This window comes from Oncorhynchus keta, chromosome 2, assembly GCF_023373465.1.
Source record: "Oncorhynchus keta strain PuntledgeMale-10-30-2019 chromosome 2, Oket_V2, whole genome shotgun sequence".
Classification (NCBI taxonomy): domain Eukaryota; kingdom Metazoa; phylum Chordata; class Actinopteri; order Salmoniformes; family Salmonidae; genus Oncorhynchus; species Oncorhynchus keta.
This window is the reverse complement of record NC_068422.1, coordinates 58,302,698-58,321,791: the sequence shown is the minus strand read 5'-3', so window position 1 is coordinate 58,321,791 and position 19,094 is coordinate 58,302,698. Positions and strand designations below refer to the sequence as shown.

The following is a 19,094-nucleotide window of genomic DNA, read 5'->3' as shown; positions in this document are numbered from 1 at the left end:
ATATAAACATCTACCTCTCTTTCATACACAGTTTAATTGGGCCAGATTAGCTACAGCTGAACTGAGGCTCTGCTGTCGTTTCCACATCTTCTCTTGTTCAGAATTTAATCCGATTTAAAAGTTGTGTTGAAATGAACATGAGACTAACGGTCCACTGTGTAACATTTACATTAGTTACAGAAAGAGCATGATCTTTGTGTGGGTGCAAGACAGTAAGTAGGATGAAGTTGTTAGTTTCCCTAGATGAGGGGTGTCAAACTAATTTTGACAGGGGCCGCAGTCTTGTCTTCGATGAGGTCTGGATGGCCGCGTTGAAAATTGGTTGCATTTCCTCACCATCAAAATGTGTGTAAAAAAATTAAGTCCTTTATCCATTGTTTTTTGAATTTCCGATGCTCTCTGACTGTCTTGCTTTAATATCTGTGAATAATAGCAAGCTAGACAGTAAAATATATGTTTTTACTCCAACCACCCAGGGGCCGGATTGGACCCCCTCGTGGTCAGTTTTGTGTTTCACCCCGCAACGAATTTAGTTAAGATAAGCTGATCCTAGATCCGTGCCAAAGGGTAACTTCTACCCTGAGCATGCTATGTAGGCTAACCAACATCAGTGCCAAGAGACTGTAGTCCATCTCTGTGACAGACACAGCAGCAAACAGCACCACCTACTGGTTATCTGGTAATGTTCACATTCTACAATAATCTGCTTCCAATCAGAGCCGTTATATAATGCCTGAATGCATGGAGAAGTCACAAGTCCCTGACCTCATCATCTCCACTACTGCAGCCAAACTAGTCAAACCGTCCAGGACTTATTTAACAAACAGCTTACAATAAATAGAGCACCAAACCAGAGACTGAGTGTGTGATACAAACAAACACTATCCCCATGCAAGCTCATATACATTTGTGCAAACACAGACATGGCATGTTTAGGAACAGATTTCCCCATAGTGTCTTTGGCAAATATTTACAGAATACATTGTCTAATGTGTAAGCTAGTAGCTGCACACACACACACACACGGTTGGAGCTACATAATCACTCTGCATAACATGTAATTTTCCACCAGTAGTCTTTAATTCTCTTTCCAGCCTGTGATTCACCCAGCCCATCCCCCGGAAACCACACTGTGTGTGTGTGTGTGTGTGTGTGTGTGTGTGTGTGTGTGTGTGTGTTTCTGCTCTGTCTCTACACCCCACACCGGTGTCTTGTCCAACGATACCTTGCTTGGGGGACCATGATCAAGAGGGGGGAATTGTCTCCATCTCCATGAGAGTCCAACATATGAACTGTCTAAGCAAGTCCCACAATAACAGTCCGAACAGGTACAGAGCCCTAGCAGACAGCCCCCACCTTAATCTTCCCTCACATCAACATGAAATTGAGTTAAAGCGGTCTAATTCTTCTCAGCTACGCAGGTCCAACAGAGAGGGGTAGGGTCAGTTCATTCTGCTCGTGACTCCTGCCTCTGGAATGCCATGCCAGTGATGACGTGAGGAGAGGTGCTGTAGGGAACATGCAGAACAAAATGGAATGTCCCTGTACTGTCTATGTGGGTGTGTGCTCTAGAAGTATGTGTTTAACAAACACAGTCCCCCTCTGGGGAAGTAACAAATGGGAGTGCTTTTAAAAACAGTGGTCCTGTTAAAATAAGTCACCCCCACATTGACTGGGACATAAAATGTTCGAAGAATAAGAGAGGGATGTTACCCACACTTACAGTTATTCCTGAAGCAGGACTTCATAACAAATGAACAGGTTCTCCATTACCCAGCATGTTAAAAATATGATCCAAAGTCAAATCAAGATCACTGTCCCATGACACCAGGTCTGTAATTTAAATAAAAAAAATAAAAAAAACTTTTCTAACTTGGCAGGAAAGTAGGATAACTCATAAATCAACTTTATTTTTAGATCATACATCCGTTCATTGGCACGGTTTGTAAAGCCAACTATAGACACACCCTGAGAACAACCACCTCTCGTAACTGCCTCCATGTGTTCCCCCTCTCTCCAAGGGCTTCTGTTCAGGATGCTCGTGTACAAAAATGGGAACCAAACCATGCAATTGAAACTGACACGCTGGCTTTCAAAATGTACCCAAGCCAAGGTGAAATCATGTTTTTTCCTCTCCATCCATCGATTTTTTCCACATTTTGTTACATCACAGCCTTATTCTAAAATGGAGTCCTCAGCAATCTAAACACAATACCCCATAATGACAACAGGCTTAGAAATCTTTGCTAATTTATAAAAAATAAAAACAGAAATACCTTATTTACATAGGTTCAGACCCTTTGCTAAGAGACTCGAAATTGAACTCAGGTGCATCCTATTTCCATTAATCAGTCTCGAGATGTTTCTACAACTTTATTGGAGTCCACCTGTGGTAAATTTAATTGATTGAGTAGGGGTGTAGCATAGGTTGGCTGCCTGAGGCGGTTTTCAATCAGAGTCAGGTGATTCTCGTTGTCTCTGATTGGGAACCGTATTTAGGTAGCCTGGGTTTTACTTTGTATTTCATGGGTGATTGTTCCTGTCTGTGTAGTGTTCACCAGATAGGCTGTAATAGGTTGTTTGTTTTTGTATTTATTAGTTATTTCATGTATCGTTCCGTTTTTCTTCATTAAAGACATGAGTAACCACCACGCTGCATTTCGGTCCGACTCTCTTTCGACAAACGAAGAACGCCGTTACAGTGTGTGTGTGTGTGCACGCATGTATGTATATACACTGCTCAAAGAAATAAAGGGAACACTTAAACAACACAATGTAACTCCAAGTCAATCACAATTCTGTGAAATCAAACTGTCCACTTAGGAAGCAACACAGATTGACAAATTTCACATGCTGTTGTGCAAATGGAATAGACAACAGGTGGAAATTATAGGCAATTAGCAAGACACCCCCAATAAAAGGAGTGGTTCTGCAGGTGGTGACCACAGACCACTTCTCAGTTCCTATGCTTCCTGGCTGATGTTTTGGTCACTTTTGAAGGCTGGCGGTGCTTTCACTCTTGTGGTAGCATGAGACGGAGTCTACAACCCACACAAGTGGCTCCGGTAGTGCAGCTCATCCAGGATGGCACATCAATGCGAGCTGTGGCAAAAAGGTTTGCTGTGTCTGTCAGCGTAGTGTCCAGAGCATGGAGGCGCTACCAGGAGACAGGCCAGTACTCCAGGACACGTGGAGGAGGTCGTAGGAGGGCAACAACCCAGCAGCAGGACCGCTACCTCCACCTTTGTGCAAGGAGGAGCTGGAGGAGCTCTGCCAGAGCCCTGCAAAATGACCTCCAGCAGGCCACAAATGTGCATGTGTCTGCTCAAACGGTCAGAAACAGACTCCATGAGGGTGGTATGAGGGCCCGGCGTCCACAGGTGGGGGGTTGTGCTTACAGCCCAACACCGTGCAGGACATTTGGCATTTGCCAGAGAACACCAAGATTGGCAAATTTGCCAGTGGCGCCCTGTGCTCTTCACAGGTGAAAGCAGGTTCACACTGAGCACGTGACAGACGTGACAGTCTGGAGACACCGTGGAGAACATTCTGCTGCCTGCAACATCATGACTGGTTTGGCGGTGGGTCAGTCATGGTGTGGGGTGGCATTTCTTTGGGGGGCCGCACAGCCCTCCATGTGCTCGCCAGAGGTAGCCTGACTGCCATTAAGTACCGAGATGAGATCCTCAGACCCCTTGTGAGACAATATGCTGGTGCAGTTGGCCCTGGGTTCCTCCTAATGCAAGACAATGCTAGACCTCATGTGGCTGGACTGTGTCAGCAGTTCCTGCAAGAGGAGGGCATTGATGCTATGGACTGGCCCGCCCGTTCCCCAGACCTGAATCCAATTGAGCACATCTGGGACATCATGTCTCGCTCTCTCCTGCTTTAGTCCAGGTCTGGGAGGAGATCCCTCAGGAGACCATCCGCCACCTCATCAGGAGCATGCCAAGGCGTTGTAAGGAGGTCATACAGGCACGTGGAGGCCACACACACTACTGAGCCTCATTTTGACTTGTTTTAAGGACATTACATCAAAGTTGGATCCACCTGTAGTGTGGTTTTCCACTTTAATTTCAAGTGTGACTCCAAATTCAGACCTCCATGGGTTGATAAATTTGATTTCCATTGATAATGTGTGATTTTGTTGTCAGCACATTCAACTATGTAAAGAAAAAAGTATTTGATAAGAATATTTAATTCATTCAGATCTAGGATGTGTTATTTTAGTGTTCCCTTTATTTTTTTGAGCAGTGTTTTACAGTGGCAACCTGTCATTCAGGGCAGGTGGGGCAGAGCCCCACATTTGTTGCAAAAATAAATTATATATATATATATATATATATATATATATATATATATATATATATAATTTTTAGGGGGCTTGCCTGTTTTGCATGTTGTTTGGGCATTAATACGTGTCACATATCAGCTTGCAAACAATGTAAAAAAAAATATATATATATATATATATATATATATATATATATATATATATATATATATCATGGAGTTCAATAAAGCCACATACACATGGTCTCTAACATGCAGGTGTTTCTGCTTAGCTCAGTGCATTCTGTGGTGGTGGGGCGAGCCAGAACAAAAATAGGAGCATTAAGCCATGAGTGGCTAAATGTTCTGTTCCTCATGGGGAAACTACGTCATCTGGAAGTTGATGTCCTTAGTAAGGGTAGACATCCAAAACGTCAAGCCTTTGGGTCCCGCCATAGAGTTATATTACAAGTGTCCTTCCAAGAAGGCTCAAGGTCATTGGCCACAGATAAAATGGCATCAAATCAAGTTATATGTACAGTAGCTTTGATTGGACTGATCATGTCAACGTCTTACTTTCAAAGTCTTAGCTAGCAGTCATCATGAATCAAGTCGACAATCTACTTTCAAATCCTCTTTAATCCTTGTCATTGTAAGAGGTTTCATTTTCTGCTTATATGCCCCCTTTATTTATCCTACAGTTCTGACTTGGTGGACAGGGAACATTCTGTAAGAGCAGCCCATGTTCTGAATTCTGTCTACATTTCAAAAGTGCTCTAACACATAGTTATTGACTATGTCCATCGTCGCTCGCTCATTAATGTCTTAATTGAAATGACAGAATGCCTCTTATCCGCTCATCATTCCCTTATGCCATAGTGTGTACATCTCAATTGTCAGTAGAACCACATTTGTTTAAGCAAGTCAGCCATGTTGTTTTTAAAAGCCAGTAACAAGACTGAATTAATTGTTTCGCTGCCAGACAAGGCTCTGCTGATATCCAGGTGTAGCGGTGGTAAGGATTCAATCCATTGTGCTGGAAAGATTGCTCTGCTGTTGAGACAGCTTTATGAAGGCCCTAACAGTTTGTGGGCACAGCTGGTCATTGTTATGGTGCAATTAATGTATTGTTTAGTGTTGTGTGTCTTTGCTGGCACGCATCCAAAACATTTTGGGGGAGTTTGCCCCACCAAGATATACATGCTAAAAATAACCACATAGATATACAAATTCAGCAAAAAAAGTAATGTCCCTTTTTAAAGGATCCTGTCTTTCAAAGATAATTTATAAAAATCCAAATAACTTCACAGATCTTCATTGTAAAGGGTTTAAAAACTGTTTCCCACGCTTGTTCAATGAACCATAAACAATTAATGAACATGCACCTGTGGAACGGTCGTTAAGACACTAACAGCTTACAGACGGTAGGCAATTAAGGTCACAGTTATGACAACTTAGGGACACTAAAGAGGCCTTTCTACTGACTGAAAAACACCAAAAGAAAGATGCCCAGGGTCCCTGCTCATCTGCGTGAAAGTGCCTTAGGCATGCTGCAAGGTGGCATGAGGACTGCAGATGTGGCCAGGGAAATAGATTGCAATGTCCATACTGTGAGACGCCTAAGACAGCGCTACAGGGAGACAGGATGGACAGCTGATCGTCCTCGCAGTGGCAGACCACGTGTAACAACACCTGCACAGGGTCGGTACATCCGAACATCACACCTGCGAGACAGGTACAGGATGGCAACAACTGCCCGAGGTACACCAGGAACGCACAATCCCTCCATCAGTGCTCAGACTGTCCACAACAGGCTGGGAGAGGCTGGACTGGGGGCTTGTAGGCCTGTTGTAAGGCAGGAATGTCAGTGTTCTGCCATGTTCAGGGAAGAGCCCGGATCTCAATCCCATTGAGCACGTCTGGGACCTGTTGGATCGGAGGGTGAGGGCCATTCCCCCCAGAAATGTCCGGGAACTTGCAGGTGCCTTGGTGGAAGAGTGGGGTACTTAATGCAGCTGGTGGCCACACCAGATACTGACTGTTACTTTTGGTTTTGACCCCCCCCCTTTATTCAGGGACACATTAGTTCATTTCTGTTAGTCACATGTCTGTGGAACTTGTTCAGTTTGTGTCTCAGTTGTTGAATCTTATGTTCATACAAATATTTACGTTAAGTTTGCTGAAAATAAATAGTTGACAGTGAGGACTTTTTTTGTTGTTGCTGAATTTACATACATGAGTCGGTGCACACAAACTTTTCACGGTCGCACAGGTCAACATTGAAATAAAAACGCTGGTTACATTTTTTGACATGCGTGGAAACGGCTGAATGGTGTGAACCACAGCTGTTTTCAGTGAATTTGATGTGCTCTATTGCCATTTTCTGTAAGCACCGAAAACAAAAACAGAGCAATTTGATAATGTTGCTTTGGGCTGTAATGTCAGTGTTGAGCGCCTTGCCAAGTAGGCTAATATCCATATAGTCAATATCACTAATTGAGCCGTACGACCACGCTGCAAAATCAATATGCAACTCGCGGCTTGACAATCTTGTTAATACAAACCAACATTAGTTTTGACAAGGTAACTAACTACAACTTACTTTGTAAACGCGTGAGCAAATGTCATACAATGTAATACAAATGGGGAAATGGAAAGCAAACGTGTTAAAGGAAAATAGTGCAACTCTTACCACTCGGTCCAACACGCGAAACCTCCCCTTGTTATTCCCGAGTTGACCAAATAACTCACATCAATAGTCGCAATCAAAAGTCAATAGTCGCGGTTGGACTGTGTTGCACAGCGCAAATCATTTAGTAGCCCATCCAGAATTCAGAGGTGCAAATATTTCCGTGGATAAGTTTTTTTGTTTGTTGCCGCAGCCGAAAGTCAAGTCTCCTCGCGACTTGGAGTGGATTCACCAGCTGACTGCACTTCAGAGACCAGACATATTGGCGCGTTAAAACGCGGAATCGGACATCTCCGACTTCATTGCGTTCAAGACAACTATGTACTCGGGAAAAAAACGAGCTCAGACAGGGATATTTGTTTTCGGGGCTTCCAAGTCGGAAACTTCGTCATCTGTCTGAGCTTCCACTTTCCCAATGTCCGATGTCATGATTTGACCTAGGTTATTTTCGAGTTCCCAGTTGTCTTGAAAGCACCAAAAGAGCGAGACTTTTGACAGATGTTTCTCTCCTTGTGTTGTTGCTTGACCTGCTGACCGATAACACGCTCAACTGTAGTAAATATCTTAATGTTATACTAGTTTATCCAATAAAATACTTTGACAAGAGAAATGCAGTTACAGTATATGCACAATAACCTAACATAGCAGGCGTAAAATAAACACCTGAAACTAAATCCCCTACATACTGGTCTTGACGGGGGTGGGGGGGGATTGTTATCTTCTGCACTGTTTAACCAATCCAGGAAATGTGAAGGCGGAGTATCGCCTTGTTAACGTCCAAAAGCAGAAGTCATGGCACAGGCTCTCTTTCCATTTCCCTTGAAAACCGGAACATCCGGTTGTAGAGGCATGTTATCGGGGACATGAGCAGAACTCTGGAAGGGGAAAATGGAGTCCCTAGAGAAAGCAAGTACAAGATGGGTGTGCAGGATGGAGCGGCAGTATTATCACAAGGAGACGTCGACTTGGAAAATGGAGAAGGGATGGAGGGAAAAAAGAGAGGGAGAAGAGGTCTAAGAGAATGAGGGAAGAAGAGGGTGAGCTTTGGGCGGATAAAAATGGTGGGAAAAAGCGAGATGGTTTGTCAAAGAAGAATGGTAGAAAGTGTAAGCAGAGGGAGCTGAAGACAGGAGGAGAAATGGAAGTGAATGAGGGTGAAGAATCAGAGGTGGTTGGTGCAGTAAAGTTATCGGAGACCGAGGTGTGCACCAAGGGTCAGGATGAAGAAGAGTCTGAGAAAGTGGACTCTTGCCTTTTGGCTGATCCATTTGTGGTTTCACGGTGGGTGGAAAAAGGGTTGGGTCATGTGGAATCGGTGAGGGTAACTAGAAGTGGTCAAGTGGTAATTGTTTGTGTTTCTGTTGGGCAGAGGGAGAATGCGCTTGAAGCAAAACGAATGGGGGCAAGAAAAGTGAATTGTTTTGTTTATCAAGAAAAGGGCACCAATGAAAGGAGTGATAACTGGGGTAGCAGTAGATATAAACGTTGACCAGCTGAGGGCAAAGATTCCCGGTGTATGTGATGCTCGTCGTTTGATGCGACGCAGACAGGGTGGTGAGAGTGGGGAAACAGAAGAGTCATTGTCTGTTCTTTTGAGTTTTGAAGTTGAGTCTTTGCCTGACGGTGAATAAAGGATATATAAAGCTATCCTGTACAAGCTTATGTGCCGAACACATTAAGATGTTACAGGTGTCAAGCTTATGGGCATGTGGCAGCAGTGTGTAGGAGGGAGGGTCCAAGGTGTTCCTATGTGGCAGCAGTGTGTAGGAGGGAGGGTCCAAGGTGTTCCTATGTGGCAGCAGTGTGTAGGAGGGAGGGTCCAAGGTGTTCCTATGTGGCAGCAGTGTGTAGGAGGGAGGGTCCAAGGTGTTCCTATGTGGCAGCAGTGTGTAGGAGGGAGGGTCCAAGGTGTTCCTATGTGGCAGCAGTGTGTAGGAGGGAGGGTCCAAGGTGTTCCTATGTGGCAGCAGTGTGTAGGAGGGAGGGTCCAAGGTGTTCCTATGTGGCAGCAGTGTGTAGGAGGGAGGGTCCAAGGTGTTCCTATGTGGCAGCAGTGTGTAGGAGGGAGGGTCCAAGGTGTTCCTATGTGGCAGCAGTGTGTAGGAGGGAGGGTCCAAGGTCTGAGAAATGTGCAGAAGGGCATGCGACAAAGGAATGTGTAGTATTTGGGAACGTAGTGGAATGTGTTAATTGTAGTGTCCCATATGTGAGAGAGGTAGGTAGAGGTTTCCAGGGTTAGAGTAGTGCAGAAGTTGTCATATGCTGAGGCAGTGAAGAAAGTTGAGGAAGATGGGTTGAGGGTGAGGAGTGGTGAGAGTAGTATGTATATATATATATATATATATATATATATATATATGCCATTTATATATATGTAGTAGAGATATACCAGTACAGACAGATAGGCCAAACAGTGAAATAAGTTTCAGGAAGATTGGATTTATAGCAATGGTTATCAATTGTACTGCAGGTGTAACGGATGTGAAACGGCTAGCTTAGTTGGCGGTGGTGCGCGCTAAATAGCGTTTCAATCGGTGACGTCACTCGCTAGGAGACCTTGAAGTAGTTGTTCCCCTTGCCCTGCAAGGGCTTCGGCGAATGGGTAACGATGCTTCGTGGGTGACTGTTGTTGATGTGTGCAGAGGGTCCCTGGTTCGCGCCCGGGTATGGGCGAGGGGACGGTATAAAGTTATACTGTTACACAGGCATGGATCGGAAGTCTCCGAAAATTGAGTTTGTGGTGGCAGCTGCAGAGAGTTATTTGGGTGTGCGAGACTTGACATCAGAAGAGTTACAGGGTGTGTTAAGTGGCGATGTCCCATCCTTTCAGGATGATGGGATGAGGTAGGAGGAATAAATACATTTAATTAGGGGAGTAAGGTGGTGTTCATTTTATGTTATTTTGAAATTAGTGAGTATATAGTGTCAGATGGTAGGGTAATTATTTAGTACAATTTTCTTTTTCAAGTAAAGTATAAGGGAGTTGTACTGCAGTGTAGTAGGTGGCGGTAATGGATGGATGCCACCCGCCGTTAGACCTCAGAAGAAGATAGGGGCTCAGCAAGGGGTATTTGCGCCCATAATATATTTTCCCCGCAGCGTGTTTCCTTGACTTTCTCATTGGTCAAAAAAACTACACCACAATGAATGCATTTTTTTTTTTACTGATCTGTGCTGTGCTTTACTCATGCGAATGTCCCGTTTAGAAGACCTGTCAAAAGCTCAAAACTCAAGCAAACCAGTTTTTCACTGTGCCCTGAAACGTCTTCATTACCAACCAGTGGTCCTAATGCAAATCATGAGAGCATAAAAGATGCATATCAAGGGATCACTTTGTTGCCTTTATTTTACCACAGTTCTGACCTATAGCAACCGGCAGACATAGGATGCAGGTGGGCTCGCTCTCTCTCTCTCTCTCCACAATCTTCAGTAAGCACAGTATTTTAATTGTTTACAAGCTGCATACATATGCTTTCACCATACCTATTACAATACTAGGCAAATTGTCATCTATAAAACATTCTTCTTCATTATCAAAAATCTATCTGAATCCAACAAGGGAGTTTACATAGCCAGTTTTATTCAGCTGTTGGTTCCAAAGATATAATTTAAACACTAAACAACAACAAAATATATATAAATGCTTGACTTAGGATTCACAAGCTTTTATTTCCAAAATGGTTCAAAATTATATTTTCTCAGTTGAAAATGACACAAAAAAAAGCACGTCCAGTCGACTGATATGTATCCACGTTAAAAACAGTCTCGTAAAAACAGGAAATATGGGCATAATCCCTGAGCGTTACGCTTAAGGGCTGGATTCAATCCGTATCACGGAAGTATCTAGGAAGATCCACGTTAAAATGTCAAGGTCATTTTCGATTGAGCCGACACGTGCATGGTTTAACCATGAATCTAGTATCGGCGAATGCGGGAACATATAATGCTGATCTTCCTTGATATCCTACTTCTACGATACGGATTGAATCTAGCCCTAAATCTTCTAATAGCACCTAGGCATCTTTCTATGGCTGAAGTATGCTATGGTGTGTAAAAAGAACCCACTATGACAACCCACTATGTGCCTGACTTAAGGTCACTGATAGATATGGGAAGGGGTTGGAAAGTTAACTGTAATATCAGTTCAAATGTGACTCCTACCACAAGTAAGCACACACTTCATCACACCCTGAGATGTAAGCACAGAATTGGACAGAGGTTAGTTCTGAGGCTTGCTCAGCATTGTTTTATTCCCGCCTTTTTATTCTGCCTTTCCCCGTTTTGGTTGAGACGGACACAATGAACACTTCCTCTGGCTTTCTGCACCTCTTCCTGCTCATACACACTCATTTCCACATTTTACACACACACTCTCTCTGACCTCGAAAACTCAGTAACTCAGTAAAATCATTGAAACCCATTTGAGCTCCTGCTGTGTCAGACAGGACACATGGCATGACCCTGAATCAGCCAATCAGATTTCGACTAGTGTGATGGGTCACGGCACCAAAGAAAACCAACACAGGACCACTCACTCTTAAGAGTTCAAATATACCTCAGATAAGAGAAACACAGATGTTTTCCCAAAGATTAAATGCTAAACATACCAGTGTTCACTCTTGTGACACAGACTACAAAAGAAAATGGCCTCTCTTTTAAAATGGAATGGCTAAAGAAATATAGAAACCAGCAACGCCTAGGTTTTGGTTAAGGCCATATTGCCTCTGTCACAGGTACTTGGGAAGAGTGGCAGTACTTCGAAGCAGGAAGCAGTAGGAGACCTGGAGCTAACCCTGGGTAATGGAGTTTTATAACAAGCCTATATAGGATTATGAAGCATCAATAAGGATTAAAGGGGCAATCTGCAGTTGCAACATAATAGTTTTTTACATTTAAATTAAGGATATGTACCCACTAATTCTTGAAGAATATAACTTATGTCTCATGAGTTTAGTTCAACTGTCATACCATTTCAGAACCCAAAATAATAAGTTTGTTTTACTTCAATGTTTTAAACAAACACTATATAGCCTCAAAACATGCATAACACTACATTTTGATATCATGGATGGTCAATCCTTCCATCCATAGCTCTGTCTATGAATTTGACAGTGGTTACATTTCTCCCTCCCTCAGCTTTTTACCGAAAAAGAGACGGGAAGTACTCGTTATTGTTTCAACTGCTAATTGCCGCTTTAAGGTACTAAAACGCAGTTAACACACACAACCTCAGTGAGACCACGAGAGAGTGAGGGACAGAAGGGGCACACAGAATATGACAGGATAACTCTGTAAAGTGAACTTAACCCAAGGGGGGCATATGCCGTGTTCAGGTCATGTCGGAAACTCAGACATTTCCGACTTGCTTACTCGTTATAGAAAGATGATACTCGAGTTTCCCACTTGGGAAGTATCAGAATCTACCAATAGAAAGCTCTACGCAAATAACTTACGTTCATATTAACTCGGAGATCCAGAGATTCTGACATGAAGTGAACTCGGCAATAGAGAAATATATATATTTTTTTTTTTACCATTTCGGTCTGAAATCTCAGTCAAAATACACACAGAAGAGTATAGAAGAGTAGCGGGTGATCACAACATTTCTTCCCCTTCTCTTTCTGTCAATTTCCTTCTCGGTCTCCTTCTACTTCTTCTCCATCTCCTCCTCTTCATCTCCAGGCTTCTGCTCGACGGACAGGAGCTCCTCGCCTTTGTGACGGCGTGTCATGCGGATGAGCATCATACTGTCGGTCGTCTCGGAAACCGCATCTTCGTCATCCTCGACCTGGGCATCTGTAGGGGGGATATGGGAGCGATGGTGCACCGTCGGGGAGGGAGGAGGTATGGGGAGTCCAGAGGACTGGGGGTAGAGGGCGTTTTGGGTGTGAGAGAGAGAGAGAGAGAACAAAGATTGATTTCAGACCATTTTCCATCCACCCACAAAAAAAAGAGAGAGAGTAGGGTGTGAGAAGGGAGAGTTGGGGACAGACACAGAGGTAGGTGTGTTGTGTGTATGACACTAGGTGTGTGCATGTAAATGCATGTGTGTGCTGTTTACCTCAGTCTCGGCTGGTTTGTAGCCCTCTTTCAGCTTGGCGAAGGTGCCCTTAATGCCTGCCTGCTCTGTAATCACCAGGGCTGCTTTGAACAGCTTGGGGGTCTCTGGCCTGTCTGGGATCACCTCGGCAGTGTCCTTCACCTCAGCCTTTTCCTCTGGCTTCTTATCCTTCGTCAGCATTTTCCTGGAAAGGGAGGAAGGCAGGGAAAAGTTGTGGTCAGGTCCGTCAGACTGAGGTAAAGCTTTTAGATATGGTGTCACTGTGCATACGCACACACTGTGCATACGCACACACTGTGTGCATACACACTGTGTACATTGATGCATTTTGTGTGCTTGAAACATTTAGGCATGCACACATGTGGCATACAAACGCAAACTAATACACTGTATACAGTTGAAGTCGGACGTTTACATACACCTTAGCCGAATACATTTAAACTCAGTTTTTCAAAATTCCTGACATTTAATCAGAGTAAAAATTCCCTGTCTTAGGTCAGTTAGGATCACCACTTTATTTTAAGAATGTGAAATGTCAGAATAATAGTAGAGAGAATGATTTCTTTCAGATTTGATTTCTTTCATTACATTCCCAGTGGGTCAGAAGTATACATGCACTCAATTAGTATTTGGTAGCATTGCCTTTAAATGGTTTAACTTTGGTCAAATGTTTTGGGTAGCCTTCCACAAGCTTCCCACAATAAGGTGGGCGAATTTTGGCCCATTCCTCCTGACAGAGATGGTGTAACTGAGTCAGGTTTGTAGGACTCCTTGTTCGCACATGCTTTTTCAGTTCTGCCCACAAATGTTCTATGGGATGAGGTCAGGGCTTTGTAATGGCCACTCCAATACCTTGCCTTTTTTGTCCTTAAGCCCTTTTGCCACAACTTTGGAAGTATGCTTTGGGTCATTGTCCATTTGGAAGACCCATTTCCGACCAAACTTTGACTTCCTGACTGATGTCTTGAGATGTTGCTTCAATATATCTACATCATTTTCATTCCTGGTGATGCCATCTATTTTGTGAAGTGCACCAGTCCCTCCTGCAGCAAATCACCCCCAATACATGATGCTGCCACCCCCGTGCTTCACGGTTGGCATGGTGTTCTTCAGCTTGCAAGCATCCCCCCTTTTCCTCCAAATATAACGATGGTCATTATGGCCAAACAGTTCTATTTTTGTTTCATCAGACCAAAGGAAACTTCTCCAAAAAGTAGTCAGGTCAGTCAGACTGAGGTAAAGTCCCCATGTGCAGTTGCAAACCGTAGTCTGTGTTTTTTATGGCGGTTTTGGAGCACTGGCTTCTTCTCGCTGAGCGGCCTTTCAGGTCATGTCGGTATAGGACTTGTTCTACTGTGGATATCAAACCGTAGTCTGTGTTTTTTATGGCAGTTTTGGAGCACTGGCTTCTTCTCGCTGAGCGGCCTTTCAGGTCATGTCGGTATAGGACTTGTTCTACTGTGGATATAGATACCGTTGTACCTGTTTCCACCTGCATCTTCACAAGGTCCTTTGCTGTTGTTCTGTGATTGATTTTCACTTTTCGCACCAAACTGCGTTCATCTCTAGGAGACAGTTTTCTCCTTCCTGAGCGGTATGACGGCTGCGTGGTCCCATGTACTTGCGTACTATTGTTTGTAAAGATAAACGTGGTACCCTCAGGAATTTGGAAATTGGTCACAGGGATGAACCAGACTTGTGGGGGTCCACAATTTTTTTTCTGAGGCCTTGGCTCATTTCTTTTGATTTCCTATGGTGTCAAGCAAAGAGGCATTTTCTGGAATGTTCCAAGCTGTTTAAAGGCACAGTCAACTTAGTGTATGTAAACTTCTGACCCACTGGAATTGTGATACAAAAGTGAAATAAGTGAAATAATATGTCTGTAAACAATTGTTGGAAAAAATAATTTTGTCATGCACAAAGTAGATGTCCTAACCAACTTGTCAATACACTAAGTTGACTGTGCCTTTAAACAGCTTGGAAAATTCCAGAAAATGATGTCATGGCTTTAGAAGCATAATTTTAGTCAATTGGAGGTGTACCTGTGGATGTATTTCATGGCCTACCTTCAAACTCAGTGCCTCTTTGCTTGACATCATCAGAAAATAAAAATAAATCAGTCAAGACCTCAGAATTTTTTTGTAAACATCCACAAGTCTGGTTCGTCATTGGGAGCAATTTCCAAAAGCCTGAAGGTACCACGTTCATCTGTACAAACAATAGTATGCAAGTATAAACATCATGGGACCACGCAGCTGTCATACTGCTCAGAAAGGAGACGCATTCTGTAGCGTATAGTAGCGTACTTTTGTGCGAAAAGTGCAAATCAATCCCAGAACAACAGCAAAGGCCCTTGTGAAGATGCTGGAGGAAACAGGTACAAAATATCTATATCCATAGTAAAATTAGTCCTATATCGACATAACCTGAAAGGCTGCTAAGCAAGGAATAAGCCACTGCTCCAAAACCACCATAAAAAAAGCCTGACTACATTTTGCAACTACACATTGGGGCAAAGATCATACTTTTTGGAGAAATGTCCTCTGGTCTGATGAAACAAAAATAGAACTGTTTGGCCATAATGACCATCGTTATGTTTGGAGGCAAAAGGGGGAGGCTTGCAAGCTGAAGAACACCATCCCAACCGTGAAGCACGGGGGTGGCGGCATCATGTTGTGGGAGTGCTTTGCTGCAGGAGGGACTGGTGCACTTCACAAAATTAGATGGCATCGTGAGGATTGAAAATGATGTAGATATATTGAAGCAACATCTCAAGACATCAGTCGGGAAGTTAAAGCTTGGTCACAAATGGATATTGGAAAAAAGGACAACAAATTCAAGGTATTGGAGTGGCCATCACAAAGCCCTGACTTCAATCCTAAGGACAAGGTGATGGCAGAACTGAAAAAGTGTGTGCGAGCAAGGAGGCCTACAAACCTGACTCAGTTGCACCAGCTCAGAAATGGGTCAAAATTCACCCAATTTATTGTGGGAAGCTTGTGGAAGGCTACCCGAACCGTTTGACCCATGTTAAGCAATTTGAAAGCAATGCTACCAAATACTAATTGAGTATATGTAAACTTCTCACCCACTGGGAATGTGATAAAATAATTAAAATCTGAAATAAATCATTCTCTCTATTATTATTCTGACATTTCACATTCTTAAAATAAAGTGGTAATCCTAACTGACCAAAGACAGGGAATTTTTACTCTGATTAATTTTAAATGTAGTTGGCTAAGGTGTATGTAAACTTCCGACTTCAACTGTATATATACAGTACCAGTCAAAGGTTTGGACACACCTACTCATTCCAGGGTTTTTCTTGATTTTTACTATTTTCTACATTGTATAATAATAGTGCTGACATCAAAACTATAAAATAACACATATGGGAACATGTAGTAAACAAAAAAGTGTTAAACAAAAAAGTTAATAAAAAAAAATATATATATATTTTTTAATTGAGATTCTTCAAAGTAGCCACCCTTTGCCTTGATGGCAGCTTTGTACACTCTTGGCATTCTCTCAACCAGCTTCATGAGGTAGTCACCTGGAAAGCATGAATTTCTTAATGCGTTTGAGCCACAGTTGTGTTGTGACAAGGTAGGGGTGGTATACAGAAAATAGCCCTATTTGGTAAAATACCAAGTCCATATTATAGCAAGAACAGCTCAAATAAGCAAAGAGAAACAACAATCCATCTTTACTTTAAGACATGAAGGTCAGACATTTCGGGAAAATTTCAAGAACTTCAAGAAGTTTCTTCAAGTGCAGTCGCAAAAACTATCAAGAGCGATGATGAAACTGGCTCTCATGAGGACTGCCACAGGAAAGTAAGACCCAGAGTTACCTCTGCTGCAGAGGATAAGTTCATTAAGAGTTAACAGCCTCAGCTGCCATTGCAGCCCAAATAAATGCTTCACAGAGTTCAAGTACAGACACATCTCAACATCAGCTGTTCAAAGGAGACTGCGAATCAGGCCTTCATGGTCGAATTGCTGCAAAGAAACCACTACTAAAAGACACCAAGAAGAAGACTTAGCGAGACTTTATTGGGCCAAGAAACACGAGCAATGGACATTAGACTGGTGGAAATCTGTCGTTTGGTCTGATGAGTCCAAATTTGAGATTTTTAGTTCCAACCTCCATGTCTTTGTGAGACGCAAAGTAGGTGGACGGACGATCTCCACGTGTGTGGTTCCCGCTGTGAAATATGGAGGAGGAGGTGTGAAGGTGTGGGGGTGGTTTAGTGGTGACACTGTCTGTGATTTATTTAGAATTCAAGGCACACTTAACCACCATGGCTACCACAGCATTCTGCAGCGATACGCCATTCCATCTGGTTTGCACCAAGTGGACTATAATTTGTTTTTCAACAGGACAATGACCCAAAACACACCTCCAGGCTGTGTAAGGGCTATTTGACCAAGGAGAGTGATGAAGTGCTGCATCAGATGACCTGGCATCCACAACCCTTTGAACTCAACCCAATTGAGATGCTTTGGGATGAGTCGGACTGCAGAGTGAAGGAAAAGCAGCCAACAAGTGCTCAGCATATGTGGGAACTCCAAAAGCATTCCTCATGAAGCTGGCTGAGAGGATACCAAGAGTGTGCAAAGCTGTCATCATGGAAAAGGGTGGCTACTTTGAAGAATCTAAAATCTATTTTGATTTGTTTAACACTTTTTTGGTTAAATATATAAATAAATAAACAAATAAATATATATATACACACACACAAACACTGCACCTCCCTGTCCTCACTTATGAGGTAAATTGATGCCACGGATGAGTTAGAGCAGGTCATGAGACTGTCTGTTTATCCAGACATTATTCCCTCCTAACTTCTGCCTGCCTCTCACTTAAACCAATAATACTTCATCGGGAGCTCAAACTCCTCGTAACCATGATCAGTGAGAGAGAATTACAGTAGAGAGGGAAAGAGATAGAGATACAGAGTGGACGAACAGACAGAGGGAGATAGTGACAGATGGATAGTGACAGATGGAGGAAGAGATGAAGTGGAGAGATAGAGGCTATGGTAAAGAGAGAGAAAGAGAGAGCACCTTAACCATCCCCATCCACCCTTCCCCCGAGACTCATATCCCACTTCCCAGCCCATCCATTTGACCTTCCCCCTCAGGCCTTTTGGCTGTGTCCTTGGTAAGAAGAGAGGGATAGGTGAACTGGAAAAGGTAGGAACGTTGGATTCGAGAGGTCACCCCCTCACTTGGCCTTCTTGCGGAGGAGTTTCTGGGACTCGGGGTAGTGCACCAGGATGTCTGAGAGGTCCCTCTTATCCAGGATGAAGAGGTTCGCGAATCCGTGAGCCATCACATTGGCCGTGCGTCTGTTCCCCCCGCCCCCTGCCAGCAAGCTGTCCAATCGGAGGACATATATGGGTTACACGCCAAACAAACACCAAACACATGCTTAGAAACATTCTAGAGGCAAGCTTGAGACGTAGCATGCACACTGTCGCGTGCATGAGTGCTGAAACAGGTTCATTGGGATTGTGTGTAATGTACAGCCCTTAGATATTCCAATACATGATACTGTATATGAGGAAAATATTTGGACCAGTGATTTAAGGGGGAGCTCTCACCTGATTTCTCCAAACACAGAGCCGGCCCTGATTGTCACAAACACAGTCTTCAAATCAGGTCCTCCCACCACCTGAACCTCCCCCTGCTTGATGATATACATCTCCCTGCCGATCTCACCCTGCCCACATGGGACACACAGCACATTATAGCAGGTCATAGCAAAGGCACACAGGTACAATTAGAGGTACGGTTTACAGAGGGAGAATGGACCATGTACAAGTGATTTAGGCTAAGCTTGGGCTAAAGCTGTGATGGGAGGGTGAGGGCATTACTCCATTGGCTGACCTTTTTACAGACAAAGTCCCCAGGCAGGTAGACCACAGACTTGAGCCTCATCAACATGTCAAAGATCATCTGTCTGTCACAGCCCTGGAATAGAATAGAGAGAGAGAGAGAGAGAGAGAGAGAGAGAGAGAGAGAGAGAGAGAGAGAGAGAGAGAGAGAGAGAGAGAGAGAGAGAGAG

At 43.5% G+C, this 19,094-nt stretch overlaps 2 protein-coding genes across 18 annotated transcripts in view; both read right to left on the bottom strand.

Annotated features, from left to right (window-relative positions):
• Positions 1 to 7,600, bottom strand: part of LOC118402975 (kinesin-like protein KIFC3) — a 69,835-nt gene extending 62,235 nt beyond the window's left edge. The window contains exon 1 of one of the 2 annotated variants that reach the window (XM_052479075.1): positions 6,965 to 7,600. The gene's annotated coding sequence lies outside the window, so the exon portion shown is untranslated. The remainder of the gene's footprint in view (positions 1 to 6,964) is intronic. The other variant, XM_052479078.1, reaches the window with a different exon arrangement.
• Positions 7,601 to 10,520: 2,920 nt separating this feature from the next.
• LOC118402945 (cyclic nucleotide-gated cation channel beta-1-like) overlaps positions 10,521 to 19,094 on the bottom strand; it is an 81,175-nt gene continuing 72,601 nt past the window's right edge. For all 16 annotated transcript variants that reach the window (XM_052478992.1, XM_052479000.1, XM_052479038.1 and 13 more), the window contains 5 exons: positions 18,917 to 19,000; positions 18,631 to 18,749; positions 18,256 to 18,402; positions 13,023 to 13,206; positions 10,521 to 12,824 (listed from right to left, as the gene is read on the bottom strand). In XM_052478992.1, coding sequence (XP_052334952.1) covers positions 12,609 to 12,824; positions 13,023 to 13,206; positions 18,256 to 18,402; positions 18,631 to 18,749; positions 18,917 to 19,000 — 750 coding nt within the window. In that variant the 3' untranslated portion in view covers positions 10,521 to 12,608. The remainder of the gene's footprint in view (positions 12,825 to 13,022; positions 13,207 to 18,255; positions 18,403 to 18,630; positions 18,750 to 18,916; positions 19,001 to 19,094) is intronic.